The 16,656-nt window shown below is 44.5% G+C and overlaps 3 protein-coding genes across 3 annotated transcripts in view; all 3 read left to right on the top strand.

The window, feature by feature from the left end:
* The window catches only part of LOC115625275 (dorsal-ventral patterning protein tolloid), a 44,236-nt gene extending 42,969 nt beyond the window's left edge, over positions 1-1,267 (top strand). Inside the window, exon 14 of the mRNA XM_030520277.1 lies at positions 16-1,267. Coding sequence (XP_030376137.1) covers positions 16-327 — 312 coding nt within the window. The 3' untranslated portion in view covers positions 328-1,267. The remainder of the gene's footprint in view (positions 1-15) is intronic.
* A 3,719-nt stretch (positions 1,268-4,986) lies between these two features.
* Positions 4,987-8,960, top strand: LOC115625456 (dorsal-ventral patterning protein tolloid). Its single transcript, XM_030520504.1, has 6 exons — positions 4,987-5,096; positions 5,808-6,640; positions 6,946-7,207; positions 7,277-7,482; positions 7,543-7,905; positions 7,978-8,960. The coding sequence occupies exons 1-6, from the start codon at positions 5,002-5,004 to the stop codon at positions 8,958-8,960; spliced, it is 2,742 nt and encodes a 913-aa protein (XP_030376364.1). The 5' UTR covers positions 4,987-5,001.
* Positions 8,961-9,470: 510 nt separating this feature from the next.
* On the top strand, positions 9,471-16,656 carry LOC115625140 (protein abnormal spindle). The gene is made up of 6 exons (XM_030520058.1): positions 9,471-9,688; positions 9,748-9,924; positions 10,026-10,238; positions 10,312-15,490; positions 15,755-16,056; positions 16,120-16,656. Exons 1-6 carry the CDS (start codon positions 9,674-9,676, stop codon positions 16,399-16,401), a joined length of 6,168 nt encoding a protein of 2,055 aa, XP_030375918.1. The 5' UTR covers positions 9,471-9,673; the 3' UTR covers positions 16,402-16,656.

Genomic DNA, 16,656 nt, shown 5'->3' with positions numbered 1-16,656 from the left:
GAACTTTCAAAACAGCTCCCACAAGACATTATATCGCTGACGGACTCGCTGCTGGTTCGATTCAAGACCGATAGTTCGGTTCCTATGAAGGGTTTCTCGGCATCGTACGTGGCAGTTGATCCCTTTGAGAACAGCGATGAGGATGTGGAGAGCTCGTACAGCTCCGAGATGGTCACGCCGTTTCCTGGCTCCCTAAAAAGTATATATAAGGAGGACACTGAGGAGACGGATGACTACAGCGACTTTAGCGAGAATCACTTGGTCCTGAATAACCAGTACCGTGGGCGCTTTAGCTACCCTAGCAGATACTCCTCCTGGACGAACTAGAGCGAGCAGAAACACGCACAAAATTCATGACAATATATTACAAATGGAATTTATATTAAAAGAAAATTAGGCATATCGTCGCGTACATATAGGAACATTTGCCCCCCTCTCTCTCACATACACATACACATAAACATACAGATTAACAAGTAACATACATAATCATTGTACCAGAATAAACCCAATGTTAGTTCTTAACACTCGTTAGGTTTTATCGTGCCAGGCATATCGCGAAAGGGTTCAAAAACCAAACAGAAACCGAAAGACAAACAAAATACACCAAAACAATTACTATACATATTAACATAAATATTATGTCCATGCATGTAGATTCCTACATATAGTACACAGCTTAATGAATTTCTTGCAAACTTTAAGCTGTTTTATTTCAAATAGGATCACTACTATATATAAAGGTACAACGCACACGTTTGAAAAGTCTGTCTTTACATCAAAGAAATCAAAACAAAAAACAACAAAATGTTGAAATCAATTTAGAATTTAAATGTACTCATATACCCAACTATCCGTAGAGTAGGTCGGTCTTACAGTAAGCCCGCTTCCACATACTATATGTTAGTATAATATTGACATTGCTTTGCGCAGTTTTCAAGCATTTCCGATGCAATTAGTTTGTGTGTGCCAATTTAATATACACACCTATACCTACTTTATGTTTTAAAAATGTGCTGTTGCTATTTATGTATGTATGTATGTGCCATACAAGTCTGTGTGTATTTACTGGTCTAGTGCATTTCTATACTTCAAAATTATATTTAGACTAAGTCGGGAGGTGACAAACTCGTATGTCAAGCAGAAATTAAGGTTAACTTTACACTTGAATCTTATGTATAATTCTAAAATTTTGACTTGAACTTAAACATTTTAATCATACGTAATTACATAAATAAATTTATAATTAGTATGTTTAACAATTATATCAGCTGCCTTTTACTAATTGTACAATTATTAAGGTGTTTTTTAATTCACCTAATACGGGTGTGTGTTCACCAATATCGAAGCCGTCTCCCTTACGATCGGCTATAGCCTCAGCTCGTTACTACAAATTCTATCGGCAACGAAAGCGATAGACTTTATCATTTCTGTGCCCACGAGATATACATATGCATTACATTGTAAGCGCTTTAGGGGTCTCGTGGGGTCTCAGTACAATAAACCACACAAAAACTACATTTCACAAAAAGCATGTAATAATTCAACCAGTTTCGTTTTATTTAAATGAGAATAGTTAAAGTGTTCGGCCACATTCAATTTCAGAAAACTGTGCCTAATCTGTACACAACTGTATTTTATAACTAATTTTCCGCCAAAGATAATATCCCTGGTGTCACATTAGTATAGTATAATTCGTTGCTCAATACGTACATATGTATAAATAAAGGACCTAAGTTGCGATGAAAAATACCGAGAAAGCATCGAAGCCTAGTTAGCGGAAATATACTTTTAGCTACCAGTATTTTCACATACATCTTCTAATTATAATTTATTAGCGTAAGTAAGATGTCGAATTCGAAAAATAGTGAACAAATGATTAGCATCTCCAGTTTTACAAACCAATTGCTTCGCCTTGAAAATGAATGCGAACAGAGTTTAATATTTTGAGCGATAAAAACTGTTGTTTGTTGTTGTTTGACATGGGACAAGAGAAATTATTCGGCGAAGAATCAAAATGTAATATAGAAACACAACCTTCTCACTAAATAAGTATTTACTTAGCATTCTATTTTGTTTCAAACTAGCGTATCCGGCTTGCGTTCCTGAGCCGCGACTCCCATTCTTGTTTTGCTTCGAGGGCTCTCGATGTGGATGCCCTTTCGCGAAGATCTTGCAAACGTGATTCGCGTTCATCGGCATTTTCAGCAGCTCTTTTTTCGCTCATATTTTTTTAATTTGTGTTTTTTTTTTTTACCAATATATGCTTTTTGATGTCATTTTTTTAAAATTAGATTTTACAATTTGATTTATTTACGAATGAAACACTGACAAAAAGAGTAAAAAGCGACTGTCAAAGAATTGACAATTAGCAGAAATAAGTAAGCCAGAAAACTATGGTTGATCGCTTCGAATCATCGTCACGAAACTTCACAGGATCACCCATGTGACTATTTTGAATATTGCCAATAAATTTTATTAAAATCGGTTGAGTTTCGGAGTAACAAACGAAGTAACAAACAGAAATAGACGTGGCAGACCTCACAAAGTGTATATATTCTTGATCAAGATGACAAGCCGAGTTGATATAGCCATGTCCGTCCGCCTGTCTGTCCGTTCGTCTGTATGAGCACAAGGATATCGGAAAGTACAAGGGCTAGAATAACCAAAGTTGGTATCCAGTGATTTTCCATAACTCTCGTAATTAAAGATTGGTAATTACATCCCGTTAGTAGTTATAGACACGATTCTATTGCAAATGTAGGATGTTGTGTCTATTTATTTGATATATATACGATACGTTATATATGCATATATAAATTAAAAACAAATGTTTTAAAAATAATTTTAAAAAATTAAAACAATTAATAATTTAATTTTTTTAAATAATTTTTTTTTGCTCTAGGTTTTATAGTTTCTGAGATCCTTGCGATCATCCAGCCGGACGGACATGTCTAGATCGATTTCTTTCGACATGCTGATTCAGAATATATATACTTTATGGGGTCGGAGATGCTTCCCTCTGAATGATATACACTTTGGACAAACCTAATATACCCTTTTACCCTACAGGGTATACAATTTTTTTTTTGTGGGATTGGAGTACAGGGTATTTTAGTGTCGAGCTTGCTCGACTGTAGCGTTCTCTCTTGTTTTATATACATACATACATATAGATAGACAGATAAATACATAAATGATGTCGTCACTTGTGTGACAATTGGTTAGACATTTTTTAAATTTCTTCTTTACTTGTTCCTCTTCCCGTCCTCAGCTGCAAGGCCTTTCAAGTTGCAAACATTTTATGATTACCATTCGGTTCGAAATAGCACCTTGCCGTTATAAAATACAGTCTTTGGTCATTACCTGAAAGCAATTTTGAATATGATTTATTAGTGGAATTACCGCGAAAAGTTTCGTTCATAAGCGAATATTAATGACCTGCCCTAAAATGCCACCTGATCCAGCAAATGCACTCGCGACAACAACGCGACTCGAAAGTTCGGCTCAAAGGCGATCTTGAGTGTCACTCGCCACAGGTAGGCAGACAGATGTGGACGTAGATGTCGATGGCGATGTCGATGTGGATGTGTATGCGGATGAGCAGCAAGCGGTCGCGACAATGTCAAGGTGGAGGGATACCCAAATCAAATCCATTGAATGCAAACAAACAGACAGACAATGGGAAGCACCAACAACAACTACAGCAACAATAATAATGTGAATTGCCAATGAGGAGGGCCGGTCGCCGGTCGCCGGTTGCCGGTCGCTGGCCTCTGGTCCTTAGTCGTGGCCAGTATCAAAAAGACCACTCGATGGTGTCGCAGATATGATTGTTGTTATTGTCGATGACGACAGCGTTAGATTGAAAGCACGCACACGCTTCTTGCTGCTGCTGCTGCTGCTGCTGCCTCGGTTCCTGCAGCCGACCGTCGCTGTGGTCCATGGTTTCTCTCTCTTACCTCTTACCTGCTTAATCCCTGGAGCAAAACCCTTAAGAATTTCTGTTGAACAGACAATTGAGCGATATAATTCGACAGACCCGGCATTTGAGCATTCAGTTAAATCGTTGATTTTGTGTGGCGCGGTTGTCTGCGCACGATCGGAAACAAACAAAACCTAAATCCAGATAATAAGCCGGGCGCCATGTTCAGGTCGTTGCAAATTAAATGTATTGTGCTTTTCGCGTCAATGGCGATATCGGCATTGACGTGGAGTGTGGCTCTGGATCAAGACGACTGCGAATTTGATTTTCGCGAGCAGCCGGAGGATTTCTACAGCATTCTGGATGCTGTGGATGTGAGTCTAGCTACTTTAATGAGATAATCCATTTTAATGCAATAATGAGATGTATTATTTTATAGAATCAAAAATCGTTGCTCGAAAGTGAAACAAAGTATACCACCGGGCCAGCAAAAAGCATCAAAGAGACCGAGCTAATTATACCGAAGAAGCACAGAAATGATAGGAATGGGCTCAAAATAATGCGGAACAGCTACAGGGCGAGTGCCAGGCGTGTGTCCAGGTAAGTGAAAAACCTGCCACATTGTCCACGTTCAGAGCGCGCAACAATGCACACAATCAGCCAGTGGGCCAGTCAGCCAGTGAGTTATCCAAGCATTTCATTTGTGTCAGCGGCCACTCGTCGGAGACCACTCGATGCTCCTCTTATTGCGCACTTTGTGCCTCGTCAAGTGGGATTGGCTCGACGCTCAAACAATAGCAGCAGCCAATGCCGTATAAATCAGTCACTCATTCTTTTTTGTACGGCTTTGCAGACGGCGCCGGAAACAGCAGACAACTGGAGCCAGAACCGCTGTGACATCACCATCGGTACCTCTCCTCTGGACTGATGCTGCTGCCGACCTTTTTGAGCGACGGCGTCACCGCCAGCGACGAGCTGTGACCGTTAGAAAGGAGCGCACTTGGGACTATGGCGTGATACCATACGAAATCGATGCTATTTTCAGTGGCGCGCACAAAGCGCTCTTCAAGCAGGCGATGCGCCATTGGGAGAACTTCACTTGCATCAAGTTCGTGGAGCGCGATGCGAAGCTGCATGCCAACTACATTTACTTTACAGTCAAAAATTGCGGGTAAGTCTTCTCCCATCTAATATAAAGACCCATTGATTTAGTTAGCCCAATACCTACATATGTTGTGGCAATGTAATCAATATTTATTCATATGTACTATATTCTGAAGCGTAGCTTTCAAAAGGTATGGCGTGCAAAGGCCTAACAAATCCTAATTCTGTGTATAATCCACATAGGATCTATTCCATAAGCCGCGTTCATTTTTCCATGACACTAGACTAAACATCAGACTAGAAACTGTGCTTGATTGCTTGAGAAAACACATCTCTACATACATACATACATAGTATGTAAATAAACAGCATCATACATACAAGTACATACATACATATGTATACAAGTGAATGTATATAATATGTATGAATGTACATACAAATTTTCTTATTTTAGACAAATGGCCGGCACTTCAAAGCTTTGGCTTCTTAAGCAAGACGGGTTTCATTGTTCCTTGCTTACTTACTTACGATTTCTTCGACAAAGACCTTTGCATATAAAGACTTCAATCGAATGATCTCCCCAAGCATATTTGTTTGTTTATTTATTTGCAACATTAAATATTTAATATATATGCTAAATCACAGTAAATCATGAAAATAAAAAGGAGTGTATTATTCATTTTCACTTTTCTATTGAATAACAAAAAAATCATTTAAATCGGAAATTGCGCCAAACGAAGGGTTAATATACAAGTATATTGCTTTTATATTTTAGGTGCTGCTCGTTTTTGGGGAAAAATGGCAATGGCCGCCAGCCGATCTCTATAGGCCGCAACTGCGAGAAATTTGGCATTATTATCCACGAGCTTGGCCACACCATTGGCTTCCATCACGAGCACGCGCGCGACGATAGGGACAAGCACATAATCATTAATAAGGCGAATATTATGCGTGGTCAGGAGTATAACTTCGATGTGCTGTCTCCGGAGGAGGTGGACCTACCACTGCTCCCCTACGACTACAACTCCATAATGCACTATGCCAAGAACTCTTTCTCTAAAAGCTCATACCTGGACACAATCACGCCAATTGGCATTCCGTCGGGCGTCCACATCGAACTGGGGCAGCGGCGGCGTCTCAGTCGGGGCGACATTGTTCAGGCCAATCTGCTCTACAAATGCGCTCCCTGCGGTCGCACCTTTCAGCAGAACTCGGGTCGCATAATCTCCCCACATTTTCTGCAAACAGACGTTGTGGGTAGCAATGGAGGGGTACCTAACGATTTCGAGGGCAGTGGGTACTCCGACGAGGATGAGGATAAGCGGCAGCTCGATGCTGCAGTCGGAAGTTGCGAGTGGCGCATCACGGCTACCAATGGCGAACGCATTATTCTGTACTTGCAACAGCTACATCTGTTGGCATCTCCGAACTGCACGCAGGACTACCTCGAGATTCGAGATGGCTACTGGCATCGCTCCCCAGTGATGCGGCGCATTTGTGGCAACGTTACGGACCAAAAAATTACCACTAAAACGAGCCGCATGCTCATTAACTACGTTAATCATAATGCGGCACGTGGCTATCGTGGGTTCAAGGCAAACTTTGAGGGTAAGTCGAAATATACAATTTCAACGTTGATACGAATTTATGGTTCATTTGGGGGATAGTGCAAAATTCCCATCTGAAATACTTGTAAGCCGAAAATAGTGCATTCATACTGACAAAAAATTACTAACTAAATTCATTAGTATGCAATAAAATTTAAGGATTATGATATAGTATTACTTATGTGTAGAATACAAGTATATTACTTGTAGATTACTGCAATTTTAATCAATTTAATTAATACTGAACTGTCGTAGTCTATTGCAATCGAACACTCACAATTTTCTATTCCTTTTTCACGTTTCCAGTGGTCTGTGGAGGCGACATTTTGCTGGACAAAGACCAATCCATTGACTCGCCCAACTACCCCCTGGAGTACATGCCCGATAAAGAGTGCATCTGGCGGGTTACGGCCCCAGAGCACCACCAAGTGGCGCTTAAGTTCCAAACGTTTGAGCTGGAGAAGCACGACAGTTGTATATACGACTTCGTTGAAATTCGCGATGGAAGTCGTAATGACTCCCGGCTAATAGGACGGTTCTGCGGTGAAAAGATACCCCCAAATATTAAGTAGGTGTCATCTTATAGGCGCTGTATGTAAATATCAACCTTTACTCACTCCCTTTCTATTCTCGGTAGGTCACGAACCAATCAGATGTACATCAAGTTTGTATCGGACAACTCTGTGCAGAAGCTGGGATTTTCCGCCGCCCTCATGCTAGACATGGATGAATGCAAATTCAAGGATCATGGCTGCCAACATATATGCATTAACACTTTGGGTAGCTACCAATGTGGCTGCCACGCCGGGTACGAGCTGCAAGCCAATGGCAAGAGTTGCGAAGGTAACTTCAAACTATAGATTAGGATTGTTTATGTTTCTAATCTGTGCCATGTCATTGCAGATGCATGTGGTGGCATTGTGGATGCCACCAAATCGAACGGCACTCTGTACTCGCCCTCCTATCCTGAACCCTATCCGAACGCCAAGGAGTGTGTGTGGGAAGTTGTAGCTCCGCCAAATCATGCCGTGTTCCTCAGATTCACGCATTTCGATGTAGAGGGCACGAAGTTCCAGTACAGCAAGTGCAATTACGATTATCTGGTCATCTATTCAAAGATGCGAGACAACCGTCTCAAGAAGATTGGCACCTATTGTGGGCGTGAGCTGCCCCCAATGGTTAACTCAGAGCAAAATGTTTTGCGCCTGGAATTTTATTCCGATCGGACCGTGCAACGTAGCGGTTTTGTGGGCCAGTTTGTCATAGGTATGTCGGTGTCTATTTAACTCAATAAGTTTCGGGGCTCAATTGAAATGATTTTCTGCTTTTCTCGGGCAGATGCTGATGAGTGTGCGGTGAACAATGGTGGCTGCCAGCACCGGTGCCGTAACACCTTCGGGAGCTATAAATGTAGTTGCCGAAACGGCTACACACTAAGCGAGAACAGCCACAACTGTACAGAAACGAAATGTAAGTTCGAGATCACTTCGTCGTACGGTTTGCTGCACAGCCCCAACTACCCGGGCGATTATCCGCGAAACATCTACTGTTACTGGCATTTCCAAACCGTGCTGGGCCACCGGATACAACTGACTTTTCATGACTTTGATGTGGAGAACCATCAGGAGTGCATTTACGACTATGTTGCCATCTACGATGGGCGCTCAGAGAACAGCTCCACTCTGGGCCTTTATTGTGGAGGCCGGGAACCGTATGCTGTTACGGCCTCCAGCAATGAGATGTTTATGGTACTTAAAACCGACGCCGGCCTGCAGCGCAAGGGCTTCAAGGCTACTTTTGTTTCAGAGTGTGGTGGCTACCTTCGAGCTACGAACCACACCCAGGTGTTTTACTCACATCCGCGATATGGAAGTCGCCCCTATAAAAGGAATATGTACTGTGATTGGCGCATTCAGTCTGATCCGGAAAGCAGCGTCAAGATCAAGTTTTTGCATTTTGAAGTGGAGTACTCGGAGCGATGCGACTATGACTTCTTGGAGGTTACAGAGGAAGGATATGCTATGAACACTATTCACGGGCGCTTCTGTGGCAAGCGCAAGCCTCCAATAATTATCTCCTACTCGGATACCTTACTGCTCCGTTTCCAGACGGACGAGAGCAACTCATTGCGAGGTTTTGCCATTTCGTTTATGGCCGTTGAGCCGCCCGATGATGACGGTGGTGAGGATTTTGAAACGGTTACTCCGTTTCCAGGCTATCTGAAGAATATGTACGCGTCTGAGACGGCCAGTGACGTATCCGATTTGGGGACAGTTGTGGCTCAGCGAGCACATTTTCTACCCCCAAGCAAATTGGTTTAAATAAGCTTTTAATCAGCAGTAAAATTATGCTTTATGTTTTGTTGTTGCATTTATAAATAAATTAAATAACCACAATGTTTTTCTTTCTTTTAAATTTAAGCCATATCGAATTATGCATCAGTTTAAGTATTTTTTGCTATATCTTAAATAAGTTTAAAAAAGAACGGTTTTAAAACAACAACTATAGTGTATATCTGTTCTGTACTGTAACGGTTTTACTTTAAATGATTTTTAAATGTATTTCCAAATATTATTAAATTGGCTGGTACTTATATATTCTGCATTTAGTTTTAATTAAACATTTTAGTATAATTTATTAAGACCTGCTTTCCATCCCTGACTTTTTAAAGAAACCGTTTATTTACAATGCGCGCACTACCGAATAAGGCGTTGCCATACTTGCGTAAACAGAAACACTAAAAAAGACCAAAACGCCAAGATGCAAGTCGGTCATTTACGCAACCCTAGCAAGCCATTTCAAAATGGAAACGGCGGCGTCGGCTTCTAGTCGCTCGTATTTTAATTAGGCGCGCGCTAATTTGTAAAGGCGCCTGATGTTAGTTGTGTTAATTGCTGGAATTTCGCCTCTCGTATTTGTGTATTAACTGTTTTGTGAACCGTGTATAGAAGAGGTGTTGTTGGTTGCCAAATTCAATTTGCGAATTTTTCGCTTAAAGAACAACAATTTCAAAGCGTGAATTCCTGCATTCAAGATGAGCGCCTTTGAGGTGAGTTTCTATGTCAAGGAATGTAGAACTGCCTGTAGCGGTAAATTATTCATTTACAGATTTCTGTAACACCATCGCGGCTGAAGCAAAAAAAGCGCGTAGAGGGTCGCGAGCCGGCGGTCGTGGTCATGGCGCCTTTCTCCGCCAAGGCCATTGTGCAGTTTGAGGACGTTCCCATTACAAAGACCGCCAAGCGTACTGTGCGCGTACTCAACCCCAGCGACGAGGACATTGAGGTTAGTTGGCCGCAGATATGGATCGCTGCGTGTCTGCGCTTGAAACCTGGCAACGGCGTCGAGTTTGTTAGTTTATTTCTATATTTGATCAATGTTCTTAGGTAAAAGTAACCAGGCCCATTAAGGTTGAACACAATTTGAGTCTCGAGTGGACGGAGCATATTGTTCCAGCACGCGATGAGGTGTCCATGGAGCTAGTGTGGAGTCCTCAACTGGAGGTTGCGTGCAAAGAAACTCTGCAGCTGCTTGACAGTCGCAACTTCCGCAAGGATGTCATGATTATACTTAAATCGAAGGGCAACCAGGTAGCAAGGGTAAGTTTGTGTGTATTCAAATATGTGTTAAACTCTCAGTGTCACTCATCCCTCTTACCTGTTGCAACCCCAGAATTCGCGTAAATTTCCTACCGTTGGCAAAACGCTGCAACTTAAATCACCGACGGGTGGGTTGAAGATACACAAGAGCACGGTTAGTGCAGCTGCTGTGCAGCAAAAAAAGCGTTTGTCTGCCGCTGCGTCGACCTCTGCCAAGTCAACAACTGGGGCCTCTGAAAAACCGCCTTGGAGAAATGTACCGGTACGGAAGGCAACAGCTACGCAGGCACCCCTGACCGAGCACAATGTATACTCTCAAGACTGTTTTAGTGCACCACTGCAATCGTTTGTTTCGCCTCCTACTCCTGGGCATAAGGAAAATGTTAGTCCCGGAACACCAGCCAATGTATTAAGCATGATCGATAAATTTAAATTCACACCGCTCAACGATACACGCAACGCCCAGAATATGCCAGATAACCTAGCTAACTGGCCGACACCCATCCTTAATGTGGAAGTGACGAGCACTTACTTGACTAGGGATATAAAACCACGCCGCCTAACGACTGCTGAGCTGGCTACCAACGATGATGAACCCTTGAACCTAACTACTACACATTTTGTCACAAACAAAACCTTTGAAATAAACCAGGAGGGCATGGAAACTTCCCTAGATGTCCAGGACTATGCGCGCACAGATCTAGTCCTGCAGACACCCACGTTGAACAGAACCACTACCATTAGTCACGGCACTTGCACACGCCCTCTGGAATGTATTCGCGAAGAGGATGGCAACAGTCCCCCCAGAATAAATATACGTACAGCGCCGGAACAAAACCGCATGAACGATCTGAAAAGGGATATTCAAATGGTCGGTTCACCGCTGCGCAAATATTCAGAGTCTATGAAAGATTTGTCACTGCTCTCGGCGCAGGCAAAGATTGCCATACAGGGCTCCATGCCCAATCTCAACGAGATGGCACAAATACGCTCCATTGAACAAAATCGTTACTATCAGCAGCAACAGCAGCAAGAGGAGCAACAGAAGCTGCCGCTCCAGACGAAAAAGCTGCCAACATCACTGGATAATTCCAGTTGCAGCGAGACGAGTATAGTTTCCCATCAGGATCTGCAATTCAATCAACACGAGATTCTTGCCCAGTCTAGTCGGTTTAATCTTCACGAGGTGGGTCGTAAATCGCGTAAAGGCAGCCCACAAAAGGATGAGAAAACGTTGAATATCAGTTCCATCAGCCATGCGAAAAAGCGGCGCTCTCACGAGTTGTCTTTTTCGGACGCTCCCAGCACTGAGTCGTTAAACAGGAAAATGACAGCTACAGATGCGTTGGAGATTTCTCCTCCAAAGCGTCAGCGCGTCGGGGGCTTGGACGTTTCGCATCTGCGAAAAGCACCCACCAATGCCTCAGCTCCGCGGATTAAGGCCTGGACGCGTACTCAGCCCAAGAAAATTAAGCTTGCGCAGACACTATCGTTAATGAAAAAGCCGGCAACGCCCCGAAAAACTTGCGAGCAGCCCACCGTTAAGCTGTACGACTCTGAACTTTATATGCAGTCATATATAAATCCGGATCCTTTTGCGGCCACCACAACTCAAGATCCTTTTCTTGCCTGCACCATGTATTTGGATGAGCAAGCTGTGGAACGTCATCAAGTGGACTTTAAGAAGTGGCTCAATGCCCTGGTATCCATACCCGCTGATCTCGATGCAGACACCAATAATAAAATTGATGTAGGCAAACTGTTTAATGAGGTGCGTAACAAGGAACTTGTAATGGCGCCTACAAAGGACGAGCAGTCAATGAACTATTTGACTAAATATCGCCTTGAGTCTTTGCGCCGTGCTGCTGTGGAACTCTTCTTCAGCGAGGAAATGCGTCTGCCTTGCTCAAAGGTCGCAGTATATGTAAACAAGCAAGCTCTTCGCATTCGTAGCGATCGCAATTTGCATCTGGATGTGGTCATGCAGCGTACTATTCTGGAGCTGCTGCTCTGCTTTAACCCGTTGTGGCTGCGCCTGGGATTAGAAGTCGTCTTCGGTGAGAAGATTCATTTGAACTCCAATCGCGACATTGTGGGTCTAAGCACCTTCATCCTTAATCGGCTCTTTCGCAACAAATATGAAGAACAAAAGTACAGCAAGGCCTATATGTTGACTGATGAGTATGCAGAGACAATTAAGAGGCACACGTTACAGAAAATGCTCTTTCTGCTGCTCTTCCTAGATCGTGCCAAGCAGCAGCGAATTGTGAAGCACAATCCATGCCTTTTTGTCAAACAGTCTCCTCACAAGGAAACCAAGGACATTCTGTTGCGGTTTTCTTCGGAGCTCTTGGCCAACATTGGAGACATTACGCGTGAATTACGACGCCTAGGATATGTACTGCAACATAAGCAGTGCTTTCTAGATGAGTTCAACTATGCTTTTAACAATCTAGCCATCGATTTACGAGACGGCGTACGCCTAACGCGCGTCATGGAGATAATCCTGCTGCGTGATGATCTCACCAAGCAACTGCGCGTTCCTGCCATCTCCCGGCTGCAGCGAATTTTCAATGTGAAGCTCGCCCTAGGTGCTCTCGGTGCAGCCGACTTTCAGTTGGGTGGCGATATTTCCGCTGCCGATATTGTCGACGGTCATCGGGAGAAGACTTTGTCCCTCCTCTGGCAAATCATCTATAAGTTCCGATCGCCTAAATTCCATGCCGCTGCTCGCACTTTGCAGCAGTGGTGGCGACGACGTTGGCTTCATGTTGTCATTTCTCGTCGCATTCGTCACAAGGAGCAGCAGCGTAAGGAGCGGGCGGCTACTCGCATTCAGGCGCTATTCCGTGGCCACCAGATGCGAAAGTATGTCAAGCTCTATAGAAAAGAGCGAGTCGAGGCTGCCATTGTTTTGCAGAAGTACATGCGCCGCTATCTCGCACAGAAGCAACTTTATCTTGGTTATCGGAGCCTTGTACTTATCCAGCACTGGTGGCGTGCGCAACGGGAGGGCCACGCCCAACGCCAGCAATTCCTACGCATGCGCGCCAGCGTTATATTTCTGCAGCAAATCTGGCGACGTCGTATTTTTGCTAGGAAGCTGTTGGCAACAGCCGCCACAGTTCGGCTCCAACGTGACCAAAAACATCTGGCGGCAGCGGCTTGCATTCAAATGCATTGGCGAGCCTTTCAATTTGGACGGGCCCAGCGGCAAAAGTATCTTCGGGAGCGAGAAGTAATTATAAATGTGCAACAGCGCTGGCGCTCTAAGCGCCTCATGCGACTACAACAATTCCGATATAGGGAGATCAGAGAGGCGGCGCTTACTCTACAACGTTCCTACCGGGCCCGATGTCTTATGCAAAGCCAACGGGCTGATTTTCTCCTACTACGAAGTGTCAGCATAAAAATACAGCGACGGTGGCGTGGATTGCGGCAAATGCGGGTGGAGCATACCCACTTCCTCAGGGTCAGATCATGTGTTGTCCATCTACAACGACGCGTGCGCGCCCGCAACCTTATGAAACAAAAACGAGCACAATTTCAGCGTGAACGTACAGCTGCTATCGTGTTGCAAAATCGTTACCGTGCCCGCCTGGCTATGCGAAGGGAGCGCAATAACTATCAGACACAAGTACAATCCCTCATTCAACTGCAGCGACGCTGGCGTGCCACACTTTGCATGAGACAGCAACACCAATGGTACCTTAAGCTCCGATCAGCTGCCACTACATTGCAGAGAAAATATCGCGCCAATTGCAGGATGCGAACGGATCGTGCCAAATATTTGGAACTACGGTCGGCCGCATTAGTAATCCAAAGACGCTTTCGTGCTCTGCGCTTAGGCCGTCAATTACGTGCTGAGTTCCTGCGTCTGCGTAAGGCAACTCTTACTATACAGGAGCGTTTCAGAGCCTACAAGGCTATGCGGTTTTTGCACGCCAAATATCGCGGCACCAGGGCCGCTGTCACCTGCCTGCAGATGCACTGGCGCAATTACTTGAGGATGAAGCGGGAGCGGAGCCAATACCTGCGCCTACGCTCATCCGCTATTGTGCTACAACGAGCCTATCGTGGGCGCCAACAAATGAAGCAACAGCAGAGCAGTTACCAACACATCCGCGCGTGCATCAGCCAATTGCAACGGCGATGGCGTGCCACGTTGTACATGCGGAAGCAGCAAATGCAATATATGGAAGAACGGCAGCTCATCATTTCGATTCAGCGCCGCTGGAGAGCCAAACTGAAGGCACGTGAGGTGCGGAGAACTTATGGACGTACTATCGCGAGCATTGTGCAGGTGCAGCAACGCTTTCGGGCTACCCTCCAAATGCGGTGCTGCCGTTCCCAGTACGTGCAACAACGGGAGCTCATTATTTCGGTTCAGCGCCGCTATCGCGCTCTGCTGACCATGCGCAGTGAACGCACTGCGTATGAGGAAAAGAGAGAAGCTGCAATTCGCATACAGCGCTGGTATCGCGGTCTTCTTGAAACCCTGCGCCTCAAAAAGAGCTATCAACGCATGCGCTCCAGTGTCCTTCTCTTGCAACGCAAGTTTCGTGCCACTCTCGAGGCGCGTAGAAAGCGACAAACTTATCTACACACTCTATCACGGGTGCGTCTGTTGCAGCGTCGACTACGTGCCACTCTCGCCATGCGCAAGCAACAGTTGCAATTCCAAGGTCAACGCCGGGCGATCATAATTATCCAACAACGTTTTCGTGCTTATCAACAAATGTTAATTGTTCGCAGCCAATATCAATTGCTCATTAAAAATGTAGTTGGGCTGCAGCGCAGATATCGGGCCCGCCGTCTCATGCGGCAAACACGCTCTGATTTCCTGCTCCTGCGTCGGACAACCATCCATCTGCAGCAAAAATATCGTGGTCATCGCATAATGCTGGAACAGCGGGATCACTTCCAGTTGCTTAGACGCTCCACACTGCAGTTTCAAGCACATGTGCGTGGGTATTTGGCACGGGCTCGGTTCCAGGCCCTGATGACGCCCGAAATGGTCGATTGCTTGCGACGGAAGCGAGCTGTCAAAATTATTCAGCGCTATTGGCGAGGATACCGAACACGCAAGCGGCATCGCCACTTGGGGCTGCAAGCCATACGCCAACGAGTTTTACAACTGAGGGCTGAGGCAACAACAATGAATTCTGTGCGTTCCCGAGTTCAGGAGGCAGTGCATTTCTTACGCGGGCGCTTCGTCGCCTCCGAGGCGCTGGCAGTGCTCAGCCGATTAGGTAAGTGCTGTTTATACAAATACACGAAGCAGTATGTGCGAATTGCTTAAAACTCCTGTCCGCACAAGAAATAACATGAACCCAACGGAATCAGCATGTCAAGACCCTTCCAAATCTTAATGTCCGTCTGTGGGGTATCTATCTTAATCACTATTCCTCCCATTGGTTCAGATCTATCGCGATAAAACTTTCCATCGAGGCTTCCTCTGATGAGAACGTTCAAGCCAGATCACGCTTATATCATAAACTCTATACTTTTTCCAGATCGGCTTTCACGCACAGTACCGCACTTGCTTATGTGGTGCTCAGAATTCATGTCCACCTTCTGCTATGGAATAATGGCCCAGGCTATACGTTCCGAGGTGGACAAACAGGTCATCGAGCGGTGTAGTCGAATAATTCTAAATCTGGCCCGTTACAATAGCACAACAGTAAACACATTCCAGGAAGCTGGGCTAGTTACCATAGCCCAGATGCTGTTGCGCTGGTGCGACAAGGATAGTGAGATCTTCAACACGCTCTGCACACTCATCTGGGTCTTTGCGCATTGTCCCAAGAAGCGAAAGGTAGGTTGCCCGAAATACATTGGCAACGCAACAATACAATACAAAACAATTCTTTTACCGCAGATTATACACGACTTCATGACCACCACCGATGCCATTTACATGGTGCGTGAGACCAAGAAACTGGTCTTGCGGAAGGAGAAGATGAAGCAGAATGCCCGCAAGCAGCCAGTGGTGGTCAATAGCCGATATGGACAACAGCAGCAGCAACCAGTCTTTTCGTCACGAGCACTTCCCAGCTTGGAGCCGGACTTTGGCATTATCCGCTACCGTCCCTATACATTTATATCGTCGGTCTATGCCTTCGACACCATACTCTGCAAACTGGGCATTGATATATTCTAGTTGCCGCTAATAGACATAACATCAGTTGAATTCGTACCTTTATTAACTTTATTATCGCGTTTAAATATTAGTTAAGTTGACTTTTGGTTTTGTTTTGTATTAATGTAATTAGTTCTTACGCATATCAGTTAAGTTGACTTTTGGTTTTGTATTAATGTAATTAGTTCATACGCATATTGACTTTGTGATTTTGATTTTGACTAAATTTGTTACGCATGTGGACTCTTTAAATAAAAACTATTGTAAAACATTGTA

This window comes from Scaptodrosophila lebanonensis, unplaced genomic scaffold (assembly GCF_003285725.1).
Source record: "Scaptodrosophila lebanonensis strain 11010-0011.00,11010-0021.00 unplaced genomic scaffold, SlebRS2 tig00000072-arrow-pilon, whole genome shotgun sequence".
Classification (NCBI taxonomy): Eukaryota; Metazoa; Arthropoda; class Insecta; order Diptera; family Drosophilidae; genus Scaptodrosophila; species Scaptodrosophila lebanonensis.
Note: the sequence above shows the minus strand (reverse complement) of the source record. Positions and strands in the feature narration are given on the sequence as shown.

Bases quoted from the DNA above. Each gene is read 5' to 3' on its own strand.
- LOC115625456 (XM_030520504.1), top strand. From the start codon at position 5,002: ATGCGCCATTGGGAGAACTTCACTTGCATCAAGTTCGTGGAGCGCGAT. The intron at 5,097-5,807 runs GTAAGTCTTCTC...TTTATATTTTAG, and splicing joins TTTACAGTCAAAAATTGCGG to GTGCTGCTCGTTTTTGGGGA. The intron at 6,641-6,945 runs GTAAGTCGAAAT...TCACGTTTCCAG, and splicing joins GTTCAAGGCAAACTTTGAGG to TGGTCTGTGGAGGCGACATT.
- LOC115625140 (XM_030520058.1), top strand. The intron at 9,925-10,025 runs GTTAGTTGGCCG...CAATGTTCTTAG, and splicing joins CCAGCGACGAGGACATTGAG to GTAAAAGTAACCAGGCCCAT. The intron at 16,057-16,119 runs GTAGGTTGCCCG...CTTTTACCGCAG, and splicing joins ATTGTCCCAAGAAGCGAAAG to ATTATACACGACTTCATGAC.